General features: G+C 44.5%; 3 protein-coding genes across 12 annotated transcripts in view; 2 read left to right on the top strand and 1 right to left on the bottom strand.

Moving 5' to 3' along the window:
• The window catches only part of THBS3 (thrombospondin 3), a 104,374-nt gene extending 82,061 nt beyond the window's left edge, over positions 1–22,313 (bottom strand). Inside the window, exons 1-3 of one of the 8 annotated variants that reach the window (XM_068252541.1) lie at positions 22,211–22,313; positions 4,348–4,491; positions 2,026–2,129 (exon numbers count right to left, since the gene is read on the bottom strand). In XM_068252541.1, the coding sequence (XP_068108642.1) occupies positions 2,026–2,033 (8 nt within the window). In that variant the 5' untranslated portion in view covers positions 2,034–2,129; positions 4,348–4,491; positions 22,211–22,313. Of the gene's footprint in view, positions 1–2,025; positions 2,130–4,323; positions 4,492–22,177 lie in introns of all 8 variants that reach the window. The other 7 variants (XM_068252542.1, XM_068252539.1, XM_068252535.1 and 4 more) reach the window with 7 other exon arrangements.
• Positions 1–23,091, top strand: part of MTX1 (metaxin 1) — a 175,690-nt gene that overhangs the window by 107,535 nt on the left and 45,064 nt on the right. The window contains exon 1 of one of the 2 annotated variants that reach the window (XM_068252546.1): positions 22,365–22,511. The exons of the other annotated variant lie outside the window; for it this stretch is intronic. Coding sequence (XP_068108647.1) covers positions 22,431–22,511 — 81 coding nt within the window. The 5' untranslated portion in view covers positions 22,365–22,430. Of the gene's footprint in view, positions 1–22,364; positions 22,512–23,091 lie in introns of those variants that run through there. 2 annotated transcript variants of the gene reach the window in all.
• On the top strand, positions 12,200–19,196 carry LOC137532244 (protein NYNRIN-like). 2 transcript variants are annotated; one of them, XR_011023894.1, is made up of 2 exons: positions 12,200–16,624; positions 16,916–16,932. XR_011023894.1 is itself a non-coding variant. In XM_068252533.1 (2 exons), the coding sequence occupies exons 1-2, from the start codon at positions 15,439–15,441 to the stop codon at positions 17,113–17,115; spliced, it is 1,386 nt and encodes a 461-aa protein (XP_068108634.1). In that variant the 5' UTR covers positions 14,643–15,438; the 3' UTR covers positions 17,116–19,196. The 2 variants fall into 2 exon arrangements, 1 of the variants encoding a protein (XP_068108634.1); XM_068252533.1 differs by having other exon boundaries at positions 14,643–16,624; positions 16,916–19,196.

Genomic DNA, 23,091 nt, shown 5'->3' on the forward strand with positions numbered 1-23,091 from the left:
TAGTCTGAGTGCGAGGTCCGTGGTCTCAGCACCCTGGAACTAGTCTGGAGTATAACACAAATGATAATACAGTTCCCTAGTCTGGGTGAGAGGTCCTTGGTCTCTACACCCTGGAACTAGCTAAAGCATAAACAGAATAACAGTTCAAGTAATCTGGCTCAGTGTGAATTCCCAGGTCCTCCTGGTTCAAACACACTGTTAGATCTGACTAAGGTCTGAGTGCTTCCACGTAGTGTTCGCAACGGCAGACGACTTGCGACTGGCCAGCAGTAACTATATATGGAGTAGTGCCCTCCAGCACCACCCCTAATTGATCAACCAATAGTATCCTGCTCTGGAGTCAGCTGATCGGCGTGATCAGCTGACTCTCTCTGCCCAGTATAAGAATTCTGCCTCTCAGCGCGCGCGTGCGTATTCCTAAGCCTGTGTGAACTAACAGACTCAGCCACATCGGACACACGCTGCCGCGTGCAAACCGCCGCGCTGGACGCGGAACCAGCCGCCTTATTGTTGTTGCATGCGGCGGCTTTTCCGTGTTCTGCCCTGCTACCGGACGCACGCTTCCGCGTGCAAACCGCCGCATTGGACGCGGAATCAGCCGCCTCCTTAGTAGCACACGCGGCGGCTTTTCTACGTTCTCTCACAGGTGAACAATCTTTGTCTTCAGGTCATTTGAGAGTTGTTTTGCGACCTCCATGTTGCTACTCTTCAAAGAAAATAAAATAGGAGGGAAATGTACAATTAACCCCCTTAAATACTTTTTCTTATAATTTGATTCACCTGTGTATCTAGGTCAGGGGTCACTGAGCTTACCAATCCAATTTGAGTTCCAATAATTAGTTAAAAAGGTTTTGGAATCAATAAAATGACAAAATTTATGCACCTGCCTCATTTTATTTAAACAATTATTGTGCACTTTCTGTAAACCAAATAAACTTAATTTCACTTCTCAAATATCACTGTGTGTGTCTCCTATACAATATATTTAACTGACATTTTTTATCGTAACAACCAATGATTTATACAGGAAAATCATGACGATTAACCTCCTTGGCGGTAACCCCGTGTGTGACACGGGGTAAGCCACCGGAGGGTGCCGCTCAGGCCCTGCTGGGCCGATTTACATCATTTTTTTTTCAAACACGCAGCTAGCACTTTGCTAGCTGCGTGTTTGCTCTGATCGCCGCCGCCCACCGCCGATGCGCCGCTACCCGCCGCGGAAACAGGCCCCCCACATACCCCTTGCGCAGCCTGGCCAATCGCCGCCAGGCTGCGCTATGGGGTGGATCGGGGCTCCCTGTGACGTCACGACGTCCCTCCATTCGTCGCCAGGGCGACGGGGGAAGCCCTCAAGGAAATCCCCATCAGAACGGGATTTCCTTATGGGCAAGCGGCGCCGGCGGCGATCAGAGGGGACGGGCGGACGCCACGGGGAGGGGGGAAGCATGTAGCTAGCGCTAGGCTAGCTACATGCTAAAAAAATAAAATGGCGAAAAAAAACCCTCCTGCGGCTGCGCAGCCGCGGGAATTATACCGCCAGGGGGGTTAACAAGGTTGCCCAAACTTTCGCATCCCACTGTATGATACAAAACAGGCAGTTTAGTTGGCCATAGGCCAGGGGTGTCAAACTCAAGTGGGACAAAATTGTACACTGGGACCAAGTCGCGGGCCAACCTCAATGTATACTGGCCAGCTTTCGCCCTTATAAACTTCCCAGGTGTCTAATGGCCCCCCTCTAACCCTTATACAGTTGGTGTCTAGTGGTCCTCCCTTCCCTATACAGTTCCCTGGTGTCTAGAGGCCCCCACCCTCCCCAATACAGTTCCCTATTGTTTAGTGCTTTACCCCTACCTCCCCAATATGGATTCTCTGATGTTTTTTGGGCTCCACCTCCTCTATAGCTTCCCTGGTGTTCTACAGTGGTCCAAACATGATGCAAAATGGGGAAACCACTTGAGGGCCAAATTTGATAACACTGGGGGCTGGAGTTTGACATGTATGCCATAGGCAAACTGGCAAACACACCTGGCCATAACTGCTGTCCACCACTGGGCATGCCACTTTTCTTCAGCTTCTGGTTGATTAGTTTCAGAAGAGCAACGGAGGGGAGGCAGGCAGAACCATTGGACCTGAAGAATAATTTCAGTCAGTTGTTTTTTAATAGATTTATGTTATATTTGATATAATAAAACTGTACACTATAAGTGTACAGTGTATGCCCAGCAGAAGAGTGTGTGTGTGTGTGTGTGTGTGTGTGTGTGTGTGTGGGGGGGGGGGGGGGGGGGCATAAAATGGAAGAGAATGAGAAAGTAATGAAGGTGAAAGGGAAAAAGGAGGCGGGGCTGACTCAGGGAGGGTGAGAGGCGGACAGAGGGAGGAAAATAAGATCAATATGGGGGTGGGGGGGACAAAGTGGAGTGAGGTGACACAGGTGTGGGGAGGAGAGTAAAGAGAGAGAGAGAGAGGGACAAAAATAAAAAAGGGGAAAGTGGGAGGGGTGAAAGAGAAAAGGGTAGTGGGGAGGGAGGAGTGAGAGAGGAGGGAGGGGAAGAGTGAGGGGGAGGGGAAAGAAAGAGTTGGGGAAGGGGGGAGAGTGCAGCGCTGTACCAAATATGTCCAGATTGTGAGTTGCTATGGAGTGCAGATGTACAAATAACACAGAAAGGAAAATATTTTGTTGTTATGACGCCCACTAAAAATGGAATGTTTTCCAGACGATTTTATCGTTCCTTCACGCTTACTGAAATTTACACATCTTAATTCTGATGTTTTTTACTTGATCTTACGTACATTTTCAGCTGTTGTCCAAAGAACAACAACCTGAACATCATTTTTGTCATTAATTCTTTTCTTTTAACGAAATCACAAAATGACCTAAGAAATTGCCACGTGTATGGTCGGTGACATGGGAGATGCGGTGCATTCCTGTTCTGGCATTGCTCGCCATCCTCTATACAGTGATGTGCGAAAATGCCGATATTCTTTTTGCATTCATTTTCGCCAAAATAATGTAAAGTTCGACTATCAAACTAAAATGCCATCAGAAATCATTTTGTAATAAGTTTGTGATTTTTTTCCACGATTTCTCGCGCTAAAACCTGCTTTACGTGAATTTTCGCAGTAAAAATAAAGATTTTCCCATTTTCCGAGAATTTATTTTTCCTTTGACCATATTGCGAAAAAACTTTTTTTTTTGAGAATATTTTTTTGCAATAAAAAATAGCATTTTTGATGCAAAAATGACTGTAGTGAAAATGAGCAAGCAACACTGCAACTCTCTCTCTGTATCTATCTATGTATAGATACTACATGATGGCCCGGCATTGCCAGGGTATGCATTTGGCTGGTGTTGGCTGTGCCCACTTTTTATAACCCTAATTACTCAATGACCTAGTTTGTGAGCTTTGCGGTCTTTGGCATCCATAATTTGCATTGAAATTAAACAAATATGATTGGCTGTGGCTCCACCCCCTTTCTGAATTTGAACCCCAGTCACTCAATGACCAACTGTAACAGGTTTGAGGCTTGTGCCATTAACAGTGCAAGAATGGCAGCAACTAAATATTCCCCTTGAAAATCAATAGGTGAATTTTGAATGGCTTTTGTAGGCTCCACCCACTATTCTGAATATTAATCCCAGTCACCCGGCGACCAACTGTGCAAAGTTTGAGAACCCTGCCATTAACAGTGTATCGATTGATCGATCAGAAATTGATTCTATCAAATTCCCCATTCGATCCATTTATGGCCGATTTCGATCGATTTGATCTATCTGACAGGATGGAAAATCTAAGCCGACCTGCTCCTGGCAGCCGATCGATGGCCGATAGGGTTGCATTGGATCTAATGGTCCAATAATGCATTTAGATCGATTTCCAATAGATTTCATTCTGAAATCTGTTCCTAGTGTGGGGCACACATCAGGTAGATTCCTGTCAGATTTGACTTGACAGGCATCTGCCAGAAATCTATCTGATGGTCAAATCTGCAGCAAATCTATAAGTGTATGGCCACCTTAAGAATGGCTGCAGTTTACATTTTCCCTGAGAAATTTGTATCTGTCTCCGCACCAACTTTTTGGTTATGGGAATAAAAGGTATCCTATATGTTATTCCAGGTAATGTACTATGTGTGCCAAATTTCATTCAAATCCGTTCAGCCATTGTTGCGTGATCGAGTAACAAACATGCAAACATCCAAACTTTCGCATTTATAATATTAGTAAGATAGATATATATATCTATAGATAGAAAGATATGTCTATATTTCTTTCTCTCTCTATATATACATACTGGATCTCTGAACTGACAGCAATCTACATACCTAGAAGGTGATATCACTGCTAACCTGTGATAACACGATGCACTTCTCTCCCCACGGCTGTCACACATAGTGGACGACCATCACCAGACACAACACTCACATCAGCCGTCTGACCGCATTCCACCTGGAGAGAGAGCGTCACACGTGTCTGCAGACTCCCGTCTTTACCTGTCAATGGAGTGAGGATGGAGTTGATTTCTTTGTCTCTAATACAGAGGTTCATTCACCTTACATTAGACAAAGACAAATAACATTTATATTGGGCTTTTCTCCTGGCGGACTCAAAGCACCAGAGCTGCAGCCACTAGGGTGCGCCCTATAGGAGTCTAGCCTAATGACTCCTTAAAGCGGTATCGTCACCATAAAAATCAAATTTCAACAGCAACTGGTCTGAGTGTATTAAGTAATAAAGATACTAATCCTGCATTAAAAACTTTCAAAACTGTTTCTGCTGTTATGATTTGGAGTTATCACATACTTAAGGAACACTGGCCTTTTAGTAGTCGTGCCAAAGAATTGCATGCTGGGGGTTCTTTTTATCTATTCTCTATTCCTCCTCTTCCCTTTATTTTTCTGCCAGCTTCTTATCTGAAACCTAATCCCCTACTCACTTGTGTTTACAAGCAAGGCTGAGGCGACTCAGCGATTGGAGGAGCCAAGAAAAAAAGTAAAAGGCAGAAATGACATCAAGAGTTAGCCTTAACTGTGGGCAAAAGACATGGCCCCCACCAGGAACAGAATTCTCGTAATTTACTATATAACATTCACTGAAATCAAAACGTGGACAGTACAATACATGTGTTATGTAAGTAGATCAAGTATTTATCTACTTATATATGTGTTTTTTTCCCCTGGCATAGTATGGCTGATCCTACTGCTTTAAAGAGACACTGAAGCGGAAAAAAAAATTATGATATCATGAATTGGTTGTGTAGTAGGGGTAATTACTAGAACATTGGTAGCAAAAAAAATATTCTCATATTTTTATTTTCAGTTATACAGCTTTTTTTTTTCTAACATTGCAGTTTACACACTACTCAGCATTCTAAAAGTTTTTGCAGAACAGGCAGTGAACTTTTGACCTGTCCTGAACTGTTTCGTGCAAAAGAAAAAGGCAATACAGCTGAGATAACCTAATCAGGAGTCAGAGCTCTCCACAACTTTCAAAGTCGCAGAGCTCAATGGCTATTTGCATAGATAGCAACTGGAGTTTCTTAACTCTTCCTGTACTAGAAACAAATATTAGACTTATGTGTCTGCTCCTAATGTTTTATTTCTTAGCTGTACTACACAACCAATTCATTATATCATAATTTTTTTTCCGCTTCAGTGTCTCTTTAATGAATAGGTGCTGGCTTACTGAACAGGAAGAGATTCGAACCCTTGTAGTTGTCTCTGTCAGAGGCAGAGCCCGCAAAGGGGTTCTGAGGATATTATTAAAAACAAAAACTGTCACTTACCTGGGGCTTCTACCACCCCCCTGCAACTGTACTGTCCTTTGCCGTCCTCTGCGATCCTCCATTCCCTGCCACCAGTCACAGTTCAATTATTCGTCTAACTAGATGAATACAACTGCGCTTACGCGGCCGCGTGCGTCCTAGCTCCCTCTCACGTCTCCGGGAGCTTACTGCGCAGTACTCAAAAACTTTGTACTTCGCCTGCTAAGTAAGCTCCCACAGACGCGAGTGGGAGGTAGGAGGCCCCGTGGCCGCGCAGGTGCAGTTGTATTTGTCTAGTTGGATGAATAATTGGACCGCGACTGGTGGCAGGGAATGGAGAATCGTAGAGGACGGCGCAGGCACATGACAGGTAAGTGTCATTTTTTTTTTTGTCATGCATATCTAGTATCTAGGTAAGTGTCAGTTTTTGTTTTTAACAATATCCACAGAACCCCTTTAATCAGTCTTGCCCAATGTCTCTTACTCAATAGGTGCTGTCTTACTGAGCATGAAGAGCAGAGAATTGAACCCATTAGTAGCATTATAGGAATCTATCCAGCAGATACACAGACAGTATTAAAGGGATCGGTTGAAAAGGGCGCCCGAGCTGCCTGTATGAAAAGGGCGCCGCCATAGACATCAATGTTATTTCTGGAAATATGGGCTACAAGGTGTAGAAAAGGGCGCCCGAGTTTTGATATAGGCTACAAGCGGGCTCCCCTTTGTAGCCCATATTTTTTCGGCTACAAGGTTTTCGGCTACAAGCGGGCTCCCCTTTGTAGCCCGTATTTTTTTCGGCTACAGTAAGGTGCCCCTCTGTAGCCCATATTATTGACTTTTTTTTTAGCCGAAGTTTTTATATGGGCTACAAGCACTGTAAGTCGAATTATTTCATTCCCCCACTATCCATGGCGGCCTGGAGGGGGAATAGTAATTAACACATCCCGGAGTTTTTTTCTAGCCGAAGTTTGTATATGGGCTACACCAGGAGCCTTTTTTTTTGTAGCCGAAGTTTTTATATGGGCTACACCAAGCGTCTTTTTTGTAGCCGAAGTTTATATGGGCTACACCAGGCGCCTTTTTTGTAGCCGAAGTTGGTATATATATGGGCTCCACCAGGCGCCCTTTTTTACCGGCGCCCTTTTCATGTAGACCCATATTAAAAGTCTGGCAATCCAATAATGGAATTCCATTTCAGTGATGTTAAGTAATAAAAAATTTAGCAGTTACTTTATTGCCTAATCCCCTGTAGTCCTCCTGGTCCTCTCGCCGTCATTCTGCGCTGCTGCTCTCCGACGCTGTACCCTTCCAACAGCTGCATGCCCCGCACTGGGTCGTACGCCTCCGCGACTGCGCTCCTGCGGCCACCTCGATCGCACTCCCATAGCTGGGACTGTTCTGGGCATGCGTAGTTCTTAAAAAATTGCAACTGTGCATGTGCCGAACGCTACCAGCACATTTGCAGTAGCCAGTGACTGGCTAAGATCGCCAACTTTCTGTAGGCTACAGCGCTGAAGGGAACACTGCGGAATGACAGCGAGGGACCAGGAGGACTACAGGGTGCTAGAAGGAGCCATGGGTATGTTAAACTGCTGAAATGTTTTAACTTAACACTCCCTTTAAAGCCAGTTTCAAACTGCAAGCCAGCGGTGCAGCCAAAAATAGGCCTTTCGGGAATTACGCATTACTACGCGGTATTCCCCATCTGGCTAAGCAGGAAGTGACGGGCGCTTGTGGTCACTTCCTGCTTCGGGGCATGCAGAAGTGCACGGAAGCGTATTGTAAACATACGCTTCCACGCATGTGCGCCACGCCATCGACGTTTTAAAAAACCTGCATCGCCATGACTTCCGGCCCCGATGCAGAGAAACACAAGTACGCGCGTTAACGTAGTTTTATCCTAGCGTCTGGGATGCAGCGAAAATGTCACTTCCGTCACGCCGTACTGTGGCAGTATGAAAATCTCCATAGACTTTCATTGCCCGGCGTGGGGTGCAGTAAAAAATCCGCACCGCCTCTGTGTGAAAGAGCCCTAAAGCAAACCTGAACTGAGATACAAAAAAAAAGATTAAAGGTGCCTACACATTTTTTCAATCAATAAGAAATGTTCGATTATTCTATCATTTCTATAAAAATCTGATCAGATGTGTTTTGTGCATATGCACACTGCGTAGTTGTGACGTAGTGCGCATGCGCAGAGCTAAGGTTTCCTTTAAGGCTAAGTTCAGAGTGGAACGTTGCGCTGTGATGTGATGTCATCGTTGCAAAATCACAACGCTATGCAAGGTCACACATGACTTATTGCGTTGACACACTTTAAATCGTATTGCGTTATAGCGCATATGCTTAGGTCATAATAAGCTACGGCGGATTTTTATTTTTAAACCTCCAAATGCTGCGACCATAACAGCACATGTGCTGCGCAGATGAAAAGCGGTAATTTGTGTATTTATGTGGTTGTTTGCTTTAAAGTGGATGTTCAAGGACTGCTGTAGTGAGAGGGATATGGAGGCTGCCATATTTATTTCCTTTTAAATAATGTCAGTTGCCTAGCAGCCCTGTTAGTCTATCTGACTGCAGAAGGGTCTGAATCACACCAGAAACAAGCATGCAGCTAATCTAGTCAGATCTGACAATAATGTCAGAAACAACTGATATGCTGCATGCTTGTTCGGGGTCTATGGAGAAAAGTATAAGAAGCAGAGGATCAGGAGGGCTGCCAGGCAACTGGTATTGCTTAAAAGGAAAAAAATATGGCAGCCTCCATATCCCTCTCGTTACAGTTGTTCTTTAAGTGGGGGGGAAAAAAAAGATACTCACCTAAGAGGGAGGGCTCTGGGTCTTACAGAGCCTTCCTGCACCTCTCCTGGTCCCCTCGTTCCAGCGCTGCCATCCCCGTTAGCAGTATTTGTTCAATCGGTGGAATTCTGCTCTGTGCCGGCGCGGTAAGCTTAGGCAGTCTTTCGGAGCCCAAGTGCTTCCGAAGACGCGCATGCACAGTATTGAGCTGCTCGACTTCGTGAGCACTCAGACTCCTGAAGCCCTCCGCAGCGGCAGACTGGAATGAGGCGACAGCGCCGGAACAAGGGGGCCGTAAGAGGAACCCCCAGGCCCCTAGACTCTCTACAGGCCCTAGGTAGCTGCCTAGGTTTGCCTTGTGGATGATCTGCAACTGATCAATCTTGAAAGAGAGACAAATAAGGAAGAAAATGGAACAGAGGGAAATGGTTCCCAAAGAGGGACTGTCCCTTCGAAAGAGGAATACTTGGGAGCTATGACATTACTGTATATAGAAGGGAATGCTGATGGGGTATTATTGGAGGGCTGAAGAGAACATTAAAATCAAGTAATCATACCTCCCAACTTTTTGAGATAAGAAAGAGGGACACTGAAGCCACGCCCCTGCCACACCCCTGACAAACGCCTAGTCACGCATACTATAAATATTTCATAAGAAAAATACGTTGTTTTTTAATTAAAACCACATTGGTCCTTTCTATCCTGGTTCATTTTCCTTCATAGTGACAAAGCTGTGATACCCGTCTAGTTTATATAACGGACATTTTGTTCATATAGCTCCATTTGGTGATGTATAAATCATTTCAGTTAGAAGAAGGCCACAAAATGTGTACGTGTTCAGGGACACTGGCTGTTCTTGAGCATGTCCTAATAGTAGATTTACCGTTATTTTGCAATGTCCTAGCTTCCTTGACTTTTAGTGGAAAAGAGGCCCCAAGGACAGATTTAGACAAGTGATGTGTTGTCCAGACTGGACCACTTCCCCTTGTGACCTTAAACAGAAGGTTGAGTAAGAGAACAGTGGGTGGTGAAACTCATTATAATATGGGTGGAGAGTTCTAAGAATTAAATGTTAACTGCTTCATGTCTGCACTGATTATTGAACTGTGATTGGTTTTTGTAACACTGATGGACATCCTGAACTGCCCAGAGGCATGTATATTTTTGCATAACTGTAACTGATAAAAGTCATTGTAACTAGTGAAATTGTAGCATTTGTCTCCTACACATGCCTCATCAACAAGCTTCTTGATGAAAATAAACGAGCCGTCCTTTTAAGAGGTGTGCCTTGAGTCATTACTGTCAGTATATTGCTTTGACAGTTTTGGTGGAGAATGCGGGCACAATAGAACTATAAATTGACTTTGTGGCACATCTCTGAAGGGATCCTTTTGATTTTGGGAGAGCGGAGACCGGACTAGCATCAGCTCAGGGGTCCAAGTATTGGATCTTCACAGCGCTGTAAAAGGTGAGCTTTATTACCTTAAATCTGATATTGCACCCCTGTGCTGCGTGCGAATTCATCCTCTGCTCGGCCGATATCTGATATGGATCTCCTTCTGACGGCTTCCTCCTAGTCCTAGAATGTGGTATGTTCTGGTATGTTTTATAATTTTTTTTGTGTGCATACCATGTCTTTTTGTTAACTAGCTTGCTGCTTGAAAAATATAGAGAATAAGCATAAGTGATATATTACTGTACTGCAGTTTCTGATGTAAATGTGTGAATGACTCATGCCATTATTTGTGTTCTAAGCATCGCCTCAGGATACATACTGTTGAGACACTTCGGACATCCCTAACAGAACTTTAGAGTAAAATAGGATTCTTAATTGGTATCGCTGACTATCAGTAATGTTAGTAAATTAACATATAGGGACACGAGGTGTTCTCGGCAGAGTGTAATCTGAAAATAAGGTCAAACTGTGTTGTTCTTATCAAGTTTCTGTTGCATATAGTGAAAGTATTTTGTTGGTCAAGATATAGGTGCTTACACTTAGTGCTGATCATTGTGTTCACCAGTATATGTTGGTGGGTTGTTTTCTCCTTTCCATTGGTCACCTTAATAGCATAAAATATCAGTGATACATCGCGGTGGAAGGCATTTAGCCAGCTAGTCACTGCGGTGCGCTGGGATGATGAATGGAGAGGAGGAGAGTGAATTTACCAGCTTTGTGTCCGGCTTGTACAACACTGTATAAGAAATTTTACACATGTCCTGAGTGCCTAACACCGTTACGAAAAATATCTAGTATTGTTGGTTATTTGGTCAGAGGAAGAATAACCTGTGGTATCCCAAACACCTTTCTAGATAAACGTAAGCCAGTTGTGATAGAATCTTACAAGCCACCTGGCTCGCTGCAGCCACCAGTCAGCTATACATTTCCTTTGTATTCAGCACCCTGGGAGTGCAGCGAATTAGGCATTAAATTTCGGCCAGTGCTGAATGCACCCTGGAACCTATCCAATCCTCAGATACCAGGGGAACAGGCACAGGACTCAGAAAGCTCAGCGGAATCTGACGAGTTTGAGAGTCTGCCAATAATTGCTCCCTGCCACCGCCCTATCCCACAGGTGCAGGAAAGTGTTGAGCGCTATCTGAGGGTTAGACGGGCTCAAATAACTCAAAAACCCGAAAATCTGTAAATATGAACTCTACATAAATTACTCTGCATAAATTACTGGCTAAACTGGTGATGCCACTGGCAGGTTTCTTCCTTTGACTAAATGACCATAGAATATACGCCCTATTCTGAACAAGGCTGTGGTGTGTGGACTTATGGGTTTGCTGTTGCAGCCTGCGCTGTGGTGTTTCTAGTGGTTGCCTGGTGTTATTGTCGCTGGAGGGAGTTGTGTTGTCCTGATTTGGTTGAAGTATACGGAACCAGGGCTGAGTCAGAGAGAGCATTGAGGTTCGGTTTTGGTATCAGGGCATCAGGAGAGCAAACTCAGTGCCACTTCAGAGAAAAGCCCAATCAGTTAGACTCGGTCAGTTGCCATTCAATAGAGATTGTAGATGGTGGTGTCGAGGTTAGTCCATCGGGAGGGGACCCTCTATCAGACCAAGCCAGTGAAGGGTCCACTCAGCCAGATCTAAGTGTTTGTCACCCGCACAATTATTGCAGTTTGGATTTCACAGGGTTGGCAATGTTCACCAGACCAATGCCTACTGGGCAACAGTAAAGGATCGGGTGACCAGTTGGGCAGCAAGGACAAACATAACTGTTTGCCAGACCACGTGAGACAGTGTGACTATTGTGACTCCCTCTACTGTGTGCTGGAGTGAGCACAATATTGCCAGACCACGTGAGACAGTGATTATTGTGACTCCCTCTACTGTGTGCTAGGAGTGAGCACAATATTGCTGAATAACAAACATAAAACCTTGCTGTTTGCCAGACCACGTGAGACAGTGATTATTGTGACTCCCTCTACTGTGTGCTGGAGTGAGCACAATATTGCTGAATAACAAACATAAAACCTTGCTGTTTGCCAGACCACGTGAGACAGTGTGACTATTGTGACTCCCTCTACTGTGTGCTGGAGTGAGCACAATATTGCCAGACCACGTGAGACAGTGTGATTATTGTGACTCCCTCTACTGTGTGCTGGAGTGAGCACAATATTGCTGAATAACAAACATAAAACCTTGCTGTTTGCCAGACCACGTGAGACAGTGTGACTATTGTGACTCCCTCTACTGTGTGCTGGAGTGAGCACAATGTTGCCAGACCACGTGAGACAGTGTGACTATTGTGACTCCCTCTACTATGTGCTGGAGTGAGCACAATAGTGCTGAATAACATCAGTAAAACCTTGCTGACCCTTGTGAAAATCAACAGAGGGGTGACGGGATTGGCTGACTCCAGTGTGCTTAGTGGTTCACACGGTAGCAACAGGGAGAGAACCTGTTGCTCAAGTTGCTCCCAGGCGAAACCAGAGATTGGCCATCTCTGGTGTGAGAATTGCTTGGAATTCAAGGGGAACACATAGTCCATATTATGGGGAATTCAATTGCTCAGAAGCGAGCGTCAAATCGCGGTGAGCCGCAGCATTTGACGCCGCGAGAAGAGATGTGTAGCAAGTATGGACCGTGGGTCTCCCGATACTTGGAGGACTGGGAGCGATGGACTAACCAGAAATATGCCAGAAAGGGAACTTTTAAACCAAAGGTGTGGGAAAATTTGTGGGATGTCCATAGGGTAAGGATGACTCGCCCAAACGAGCGAGAAGCATGGAGTAGGTGGATGATGGAGGCGATTCGCCGATCCGAAGACGTCACCATCATGACAGTAAAACAATCAGGCGCAGGAGGGTCACCACAGCTAGAAGATGAGGAGACTGAAGACACTGATGTGCTGGATATGGGAGCACATCAGGCTTGGACAGCACTTATGTCCAGGTCTTCTCGTAGGCGGACTGATAAGGCCGTGTCTCGGCATGTGAAATATAGAGCTGCTGCAGAAGCTCTTGATGACAGTGCTGACACACGGCCACCAGTTGATCTCACTGGGAAAGAGGAAGTACAGGCACACAGCGACAACGGACAGCTAACGCAGACCTCATTAGAGACAACACACAATAGCAGTGACAGGCTGGCCCACATACAACCTGACAGAGAGAGAGATGACTCTACAGCTGTATGCCAATCCTCGTTGTATTCAGGACTGACTAATGAGTTAAACAAACCCACAGCTCCTACACAGCTAAGGGAGGAAACACCACCACCAGCTTATAGAACAAGTAAAGTAGTAGGGAGTATTCCCCATGGATATACCCCAGCCCCATATGACAGGCCACTTCCCCTTCAGCATATGTTGAATGGTAGTCCATATTTGCCCCTTTGTGGGCGAATGCCAACTCATATTGATAGTGCTAGCAATTACCCCTGGCAGTTTCAACTGTCACCCCTGGCTTACCCCTCAGTTCCATCCCAGATAAGCAATGAATCTAGTTTCTGTCATGCTCCACTATCCTCACAATCCACTAGCATGGTGAGACTACCAAGCTTGCCATCACCTGGGTGGCAACAACATCTGAGCCACTACAACCCAGGAGGGGAGGTGGCACCCCCTCTCATTGATCTTGAATCTACATTTACTGCCACACCCATCCCTGGGAATGGAGGTATGGAAATGGCCCACCCTGGTGGTCTAAGCGGCACTTTTCAAGGCACTTTACAGTTAAATCCACATACAATCCCTTTAACACCGCAGCAACAGCCAGGCAACACCAACAGCAACAGCCAGCCATGCAGGGTAAGTGACACTAACCCTTTTAAAAATGACATAAGTTTCCTTAATCAACCACAGATACAGCAAACTTCAAGTAGGCCAAGGAGCAGTGTCAACCTGTCACGATCTCCTGCTGCTCCTAGTTGGGAAGAGGGTCCTCATTCACCTGAGCTTGTATTCCCTGTTAGAGAGCAAGTGCTATCAGATAATCAGGGTAACCAGACAGGTACTGTTAGACACCATATACCCTGGACACCCGCAGAAATGAAGGGACTCCTGAGTACCATACCCCATCCAAGAACTGATCCAGCTAAGTTTGCAAAGGAAATAGTAGATACTCAGACATGCTACAAAGCTACATGGAGTGACATGTTCCAAATCATCAAACGAGTGTGTGGGGAAGGGGATCTTGAGGAAGTAGTCAGCAAAACATTTATCCCAAGGGAGGTAGCACAGGACTCAATTGAGGAGGGACACTTTTGGACAAGTGCCCTTGCCACGTTGATCAAAACTGTTTACCCCCCTCGATCATGGTCCAATGTATCCTCTGTGACCCAAGCTGCAAATGAGGATTGCATGGCTTATTACAATAAGTTTAAACAAGCAATCGAATCAGCTGGGTGTAACATCACTAGTGAAGACCTTAAACCAGTGGTACTGCATAATTTCATGACAGGGCTGAAAGGTAAAATTCGAGAAAAATTGATGATTGCCAATCCAGATTGGAGAGACAAACCACTCTCCTCTTTGTTATCTCTGGCTACAGCCATAGAGAGAAACATACTGGATGCAGAGGAAAAAAAAGCCTCAGAAAATTTATATTGTAAGTGGAGGGGATAAATTGAGGGAGACACAAAGGGAGCCACCCCCACCCCGTAGGCAACTACGGGTGTGCTATAGATGTGGGGACCCAGGACATCTCGTCAAACAGTGTAACTACACACCTCAGGGAAAGCGTAACATGACACAGAGGAATAGGGACACTGACATAGTGCCCGACTCTTCATCTGACTGACTAACCGCTCTGCCTGTCATTTCCACCACAGGCAAAGGAAATGCTTATGTGGAAATGAAGCTTAATGACCAAACTGTAAATTGTCTTTTAGATACAGGAGCCTCACGATCAGTGCTGCGATCTAATGAAATTGAACTACCCATACAAGGTTCCACAAATGCTGTGGGATGAGGAGGTATTACATACCCATTGTTAGAAACAGTGCCCACAAAAATACAAATTGGGCCTTTTCATACTGAAGCCTCCCTATTGTTGAGTGATTCTGTTCCCTGCAACTTGCTGGGAAAAGACTTACTCACCCAGATGAGAGCACAAATATCTTTCACCGAAAATGGAGTGGAAGTGACCATACCCTCAGTGTCTGAAACACAGCTTGACCCTGTTAGAGAAACCTGGGATAGCATCATTGCCCTTTGTTCCTTAGTCCAGCGTACAGGGACAGAAGAAAGTTTACCAAGTGATTTGTCAGAAATAGTGAACCCTGAGGTATGGTCAAAGGAGGGAAAGATAGGATTCATGATAAACAGTTCACCAGTTAAAATAAAATTGAAACCAAACTCAGCTATCCCGAGATTGCCCCAATATCCTTTAAAAATGGCTCAAATGGATGGGATCAGGGATGTGAAGAAATGATAGATGACTACTATGAGGAGGTAGGACGAGTGAAAGATACTCCCCTTGACCATGCAGACCTCACAGTTTTTATTGACGGGTCCCGATACTATTCAGAAGGGCAACCTGTTACAGGATACTCTGTGGTTACCAAAGATGATGTCCTTTTTCAAGGTAAGTTACCAAGCAGCTGTTCAGCTCAAGTAGCAGAACTAATGGCATTGATGCAGGCTTGCATCATTGGCAAAGGCCAAAGGTTAAATGTGTACTTGGACTCCAGGTATGGATACGGGATCTGTCATGATTTCGGTCAATTGTGGAGGATGAGAGGTTTCTTGACAACAAATGGTAAGCCTATCAAACACGCTGAATTAATCAAAAGGGTCTTGGAGTCTCTGTGGGGCCCAACGGAAGTGGCAGTAATAAAATGTGAGGCACACACAAAAGGTACAGATGAGATTTCATTAGGGAATAACAAAGCTGACATGGCGGCTAAGGATGCTGCCTTACATGGCACCATGATTACAGAGATCTATGTGGTCAGCCCCCCACAAGGGGAAGGCGAGTACATGGATTTAACTGTTCTTAAAAACTTACAAACCCAGACTGAAAAACAGATGAGACAAAAATGGGAGGAACAAGGATGTAGTGAAATAGATGGCCTGTGGAGCCATGCAGATGGCAGGTACTGTGCCCCTCCCACTTTGTATCACTACCTAGTGGAGGTGTCACATGGCCCATCACACTTGGCGAAGGATGCAATAATCAGCCTCATCACAAAATACTGGGTAGCCCCAGGAGTCTCCACAGTGGCAGAGAGATTCTGTCAAACATGTGAAACATGTCAAAAACACAATCCTGGTAAGCTTGTCAAGACACCCACTAAACACTTGCCTAGGCCTCTGTATCCATTCCAGAGGCTGCAAATTGACTATATCCAGTTGCCTAAGTGTCAGCAGTTCCAGTATGTACTGGTATGTGTTGACATCTTCTCTGGCTGGGTGGAAGCATGGCCTGTTGCACAGGCCACAGCTTCTGCCACAGCGAAAAAACTGTTACAAGAAATTGTGTGCAGATATGGAATATTTGAGACTCTGGAATCTGATAGGGGTACACATTTTACAGGACAAGTAATGACCGAAGTGCTGGAAGGGCTACAGGTGGAACAAAGATTTCACACTCCATACCATCCACAAGCATCAGGTAAGGTGGAGAGATACAATGGGATAATCAAAAACAGATTATCCAAAATGTGTGAAAAAACTAAGCTTACATGGATACAGGCTTTGCCACTGGTCCTGAAATCAATGAGGCATACACCTAGGGGTCCAGAGAAACTCACCCCTTATGAAATTTTGTTTGGGAGACCAGCACCCACGGGTCTATTCTTCCCACAGGAAATGAAAATGATGCATTGCTCACTGAAAATGTATGTACAAGAGTTACATAATTTGCTTACAAAATTGCATGGACAAGTTTTCTCCTCTATTCCAGATCCTGAGTCCGATACAGGATCCCATTCACTGAAACCTGGAGACTGGGTGGTAGTAAAAAGATTCCAAAGGAAAGGGTTGGAAAACAGGTTTGATGGACCTTACCAAGTCCTATTAACCACCTCTACTTCAGTAAAATTGGAAGGAAAAATTCCCTGGATCCATGCTTCTCATTGCAAGAAGATACGCAAAAGTGATTAATGCAAACATGCCACCAGGGGCATCTATGTTAGTCTGTCTTGCATGTTGTTTGTCATGTATGTTCAAAGGTGCTGAGGGACAAACTACCTCTAGCCACCACCAGCAACCTTGGGTGCCACCAGCATCATATGGTGAGTGGGGGGTGAAACCACAAGGCTGGGATCCTGCCCACTTGCATAGGGTTGAGTGTAAACAGGGGAAACTAGTGCCAAGATATCCACTTTTTTACCGAGGGTATATGCATGTACACGGTACAAAGGGAATGAGTCCTGCTAGCCTGCACTATTTTGAGCACGCTAGGCCAATTCATCCACCCCTGGTGATAGACACATACTGGCATACCTTGGACGAACTGTGTAATACTATGTACCACAGAATGATTCCTCCTTTTCAGGAGCATCTTAAAAAAAGGCTGGGTGGGAAACCAGAGATCACTTTCTTTTTGACATATGTTCAAGACAGACTTGTCCCTGACTGTGAGGCAGATGAGGACCCAGAAATAGACACATGTACTATGCCAGGGATTTTTATTGCAGACACAGACAACCCAGATTCTGAGATACTTGACGGTGACGATTTAAAAGACTTATCTACTGATTTAGACAATGGGAGATCGGATGACTTGATGATAGTAAGGTGTGAGAAAGACAGGTTACATCCTGAGGACCCAACAAGAGGAGGGTATGATGACTGGTATATAGTGTATGTGGTATATAATGTGGGTGAGACAAGACAATATAGGAAAATATTCTATGACCAACCTGAACCCGTGCAAGGTACTCTATTAAATAAATGTTATGATCCAGCAGATGGAATCATGGAGTTCTTGCTTACTCGAGCCCCTGAGTACTTTGGAACAGTAGATCCACTTACATACCTGACTCAAGAGAGACTTATATTTGGACTCAACTGCAGTGTAGTCCAACAGGCCACCTGGTACACACATAATGAGAAAGTTAGACTTAATGCATATGCAAGCACCCTGGTGTTGCACGTACAAACAGATGCTAGAAATAAGAAATTTGAGCATATCACTCCAAAAGAAGGTGTAACAGTACAACAGTATATGATGAGGATCATGAGAGAAGCCTGTACATCAGACATTGAGGGTCACTATATTATTGACACAGCACATTGGGCATCTAACCAATCTCTTGTCTTTAATGGACCAAACCCGTGGAAATGGGAAGTACTGTGTAACGGAATAGACACACCAAAGGTAAATGAATGGATGTATGGGGTTCCCATGTCTGAAGGATTGAGAGGATTGTATCACACCACAGACTGGAAAGACCCTCATGGCTATGAGTTAGATTTGGATTTAAACTTGGATGGACCATTTGTTTGGCCTTTCTGCGATGAGTCAGATGAAGGATGCTGGACTTTTACCCAATCTGTCCAGTTGAACAGAGAAAGTCCAGTCCCTGGTGTGAACAATCCATCAATAAATAAACGAGGGTGGTATACATGGGAAGGGAGAGGCCAGGTATGTGCAACTATAGTCCGGGTGGAAAGAGAAAAGGATGTTGTGGTCCCTGTAAAAATGAATCCAAATATATGTAAAGTCCCAGCTGTCAAAATAGCAGACCTAATAGTCCCTCAACTGGCTTCACCTTGGGCAGTATTGTTGGATACAAAGTTTGTTTTGTACACGTGGAGAGTAACATTAACTGATTTTAGGGTAGATATGTGGGACAGGAGGTGTGGTGTATATATTAAAAATCAGATCTACATGTTGAAAGGATGGTTGGAATCGGGGTATAGTCACCATAAGTCTAAAAGGGATTTGATGGATAAAGCTCTGGGGGCGGGAGGTCTTGGTCTAGGGGCCTTGAATACTATGGATTTAGAAGTATTAAGAAATAAACTTGGAGGGCTGGCTCAACATGTAGGGGAGGGAGTGAAAACTCAGTTAGATATAAATCATGTGTTAGAAAATCTACAACATGATCACATTGATGCTACAGCCTCACTGTCAGAGGTAATGAAGCAGAAATTTAAAGGGTTAGTAGCAGGTCTGGTTAAACAGCAGGAAGAAGTCCAATTAGCATTGTCTTGTACACAGGTTCAATCTGAACTATCACAGGATCTAAAGCTAATGATAACCTCACTCCATGCTGGTCACTTTCCCATAAATTTGCGTAGACAAGCTGAGAGATCTGTTCCTAAATTTGCAATGACGCATGAAAAATGGTGGCTTACTCAATTCCATGGGTGTCAAAACCTCACATGCACTATTTCTTCTTTAGTGCCAGTTGCAGGTGAGGAGCATCAAGCTTATACAGTGGTAAATTTGGGTTCTGTTTTGTCAGCAGGTGTAGTTTTGCTTCCCAGAGTAAACCATGACATAATGATTTATGAAGAAGGTGAGCCCAGGTTGTTAGACACAGATGGGTGTTGGAGAAAGGAAAATGTACTGTTATGTCAAGGACAGCAAAACAGGATTATAAGGCAACAATGTTGGGATGAGGAAGGATCATGCTTGATGGATGCAAAAGAGAAGATGCCGAGCCGGATGAAGTACCTAGGACAGGGTTATTGGTGCTGGTATCAAATGGAGAATGCCACCTCTTATGCAGTATATACATTCAATTGTACTCAGAGTGGAACACTGACCAGAGGGGTGTACTGTACCACTGGCCCAGTCCTGGGAGTTGATCTGGCACAGCAGAAGGGACGTACACCCATAACACCTGAAAAAAGACTAGACATCAAGCCTGATACACCTGTCCGTTTACAAAAAATTCCTTTAGGATTTGGAGCAGAATTGAAAGGATGGTTATTGGATTTTGGGAGGGAAGATGAGATCATAAAAACACTCAGAGCTTCAGAAAGGCAAGCAACAGTGCGTTTGGAGCACGATCGTGAGAAACTAGTACAAGTCTCACATGCTCTAGAACAAGATGCTAAAGTATCATGGTGGGAAAGTCTATTTGGGTATAGTCCAAAAGCAAGTGCCTTTCTGAACCTCATGCTCCATCCAGTAGTGGTGCTCATTGTCCTTACATGTTTACTATACATTTTCCAGGTACTTGTGTTTTGTAAAATCAAAAGATTAGGTGCTAAAATGAGTAAGAAACAACAGAAACCCAGGGATGTTTTGGTGGTAGTTTCACAAGGTGAAGAATATATCTAAATGTTATATGGGTAGTTTAAACTTTCTCATGTTCCCTTAGTTAAAAGGAAGTGCATGGAAATGAGTAAATGGAAGTAGTAGACGCCCTCCATGAAAGGAGAGAACCATATAACCTAGGTATGAATGAAACCAATATAATCAATACAGGCTTATCCTGAACTATGCAGCTGGTGGTCAGACTACCAGGTGAGGGGCGGGAGAAGTCTGTCATGGATGAAAGGGTAGGTTTGTTAGGTATTGTAATTCCCTACTAAATCAACTTATTATTGTGATTTAATTACTACTATACTTACTTGGTGTTATACTTTATAATAATCATACAAACATATATATATATAAACAAAATAAGAGATTAAAAGGGACGGCATTTGCAACGTGTAAAAAAAAAAAAAAAAAAAAAAAAAAAAAAAAAAATCACATGCCTCTCAATGAGTTAATTTCCTTCTTTATGCATTATTGTTGTATCTCCCTATGGTTCTACCCTTCTACCTCAACAAGACATATTGTGCCTCAGCTTATCACCAAGAAGACACTTATGGATCAAGGTCTGTGGTATGAACTCTACCTCCTGATTTAAAATCTACCTCATGTTCATAATGTTCTACAATAAAAGGCAAAGAGGTCCTAAGGGTGCAAGGGAAGAAAGACCCCAGCTGGGAAAGACAAAGATGGATGAATCCTTAGTAAAAAATTGCTCTACGATTGCATCACTACAGATCAATACAAGAGCACTCTTGTCCTGACATCATCACCTGCTGTACTTGAAAGGATCAAAGGAATCTACTTGATACATCCTGGCAGGAACCATAATAAACGTTCCACCAGAATGCACCGCCTTAAGAGGAGTTTTTAGCCAAAAGGTGGCTCTGACTAAGGTGAAGAGGATGCACTGCCTTAAGATGAGTTCTTAGCCAAAAAGGTGGCTCTTATTAAGGTGAAGAGGATGGCACTACAACATATGTACCACAGAGCCAGAGGTGATATAGCTGGAGGCCCTGACTACAAGAATACTGTGATAAAAACTTTTTAATATGAGTAGTTCACAGGGATGAACTAGAGGAGGGAGTGACAAAGCTGTGATACCCGTCTAGTTTATATAACGGACATTTTGTTCATATAGCTCCATTTGGTGATGTATAAATCATTTCAGTTAGAAGAAGGCCACAAAATGTGTACGTGTTCAGGGACACTGGCTGTTCTTGAGCATGTCCTAATAGTAGATTTACCGTTATTTTGCAATGTCCTAGCTTCCTTGACTTTTAGTGGAAAAGAGGCCCCAAGGACAGATTTAGACAAGTGATGTGTTGTCCAGACTGGACCACTTCCCCTTGTGACCTTAAACAGAAGGTTGAGTAAGAGAACAGTGGGTGGTGAAACTCATTATAATATGGGTGGAGAGTTCTAAGAATTAAATGTTAACTGCTTCATGTCTGCACTGATTATTGAACTGTGATTGGTTTTTGTAACACTGATGGACATCCTGAACTGCCCAGAGGCATGTATATTTTTGCATAACTGTAACTGATAAAAGTCATTGTAACTAGTGAAATTGTAGCATTTGTCTCCTACACATGCCTCATCAACAAGCTTCTTGATGAAAATAAACGAGCCGTCCTTTTAAGAGGTGTGCCTTGAGTCATTACTGTCAGTATATTGCTTTGACAGTTTTAACATTTAAAAATTAGTAATATATCAATTTAAAGGTTGGGAATAAAGTTTAGAGTTAAACATTTTAAGTAGAGAAATATATTTACATAGAAAAAGGGACAAAGTCCTGAAAGAGGGACAAATGAGGAAAAAAGAGGGACAGGGCTCCCAAAGAGGAACTGTCCCTCCAAAAGAGGGACAGTTGGGAGCTATGTAATTAAAATGGTAATAAGAAGTACTTATAAAAATCATACAAATTATAATAGCCGAAATACCAACAGCCATAGTATAATAATGATAATAAATAGTCACACTAGTACTACAGGAGGATCTCTCAGGTTTTCAGTGGTGGGCGGGGCCTCTGTCAGGTGATTCTGTTGTGAGAGGAATGGGCGGTATCTCTGCTGCTGTGTGAGTAGGCGGAGCAGATCGCAGGTGTGTCTCTGGGAATGGGCGGGGCTGCCGCCCTGCAGTCACCGCTGTGGGGGGCGTGGCCGGTGCGGAAGCAGTTCCGGGTGAGGAGAGGAGCAAGATGGCGGCGCCCATGGAACTGTATTGCTGGAAGGGAGACTGGGGGCTTCCTAGTGTGGACCCGGATTGTCTGACTGTTCTGGTGAGAGAAGGGAACGTGGTGGAGGGATGCGGATACAGCACTTTACATGTCATTCACTGTCCCACGTGTCATTGTGTGCTTGAGCTGCCGTCACTGTGTCCTCCAGACACCCCATCCACCTCCAGTCACCTTATTCCTGGCACAATCCGCCAGAACTCCCCCCCCCCCCCCCACTTCACTTCATTAACTCCTCCCTCCTACTCTGCATCTCAAAATACAGCCCTCTCGCCATCACTGACCCCTGTGTCACCCCTGACCCCTTCCATCAAGCCCTGCCCCCTATCTCACCCCTGATTACCTCTATCACCTTTCCCCCAATCACCTTCATACCTGACAACACCCCCCCCCCAACCTAGACCACATTCATTTCTGCCTTTTTTGATTCCTGCTCTCTACCATCACCTCTCTTCCCTCATCCCCTATCACCCCTATCCTAAACCCCCTCCATCACCTTTCACCAGTTCAGTTTCATTCCTTGGCAGCATAGTGGTAGCTCTCACACCTTGCAGCACTGGGTCCCTGGTTTGAGTCCTAGTCAGGGCACTATTGGCACAGAGGGCTGGCGCACACCAGAGCGGTT

This window comes from Hyperolius riggenbachi, chromosome 9 (genome assembly GCF_040937935.1).
Source record: "Hyperolius riggenbachi isolate aHypRig1 chromosome 9, aHypRig1.pri, whole genome shotgun sequence".
NCBI lineage: Eukaryota > Metazoa > Chordata > Amphibia > Anura > Hyperoliidae > Hyperolius > Hyperolius riggenbachi.

Coding starts and splice junctions, on each gene's coding strand:
- LOC137532244 (XM_068252533.1), top strand. CDS start 15,439: ATGATAGATGACTACTATGAGGAGGTAGGACGAGTGAAAGATACTCCC. Junction 16,625..16,915: donor ATACCATCCACAAGCATCAG/GTAAGGTGGAGA, acceptor CCTCTATTCCAG/ATCCTGAGTCCGATACAGGA.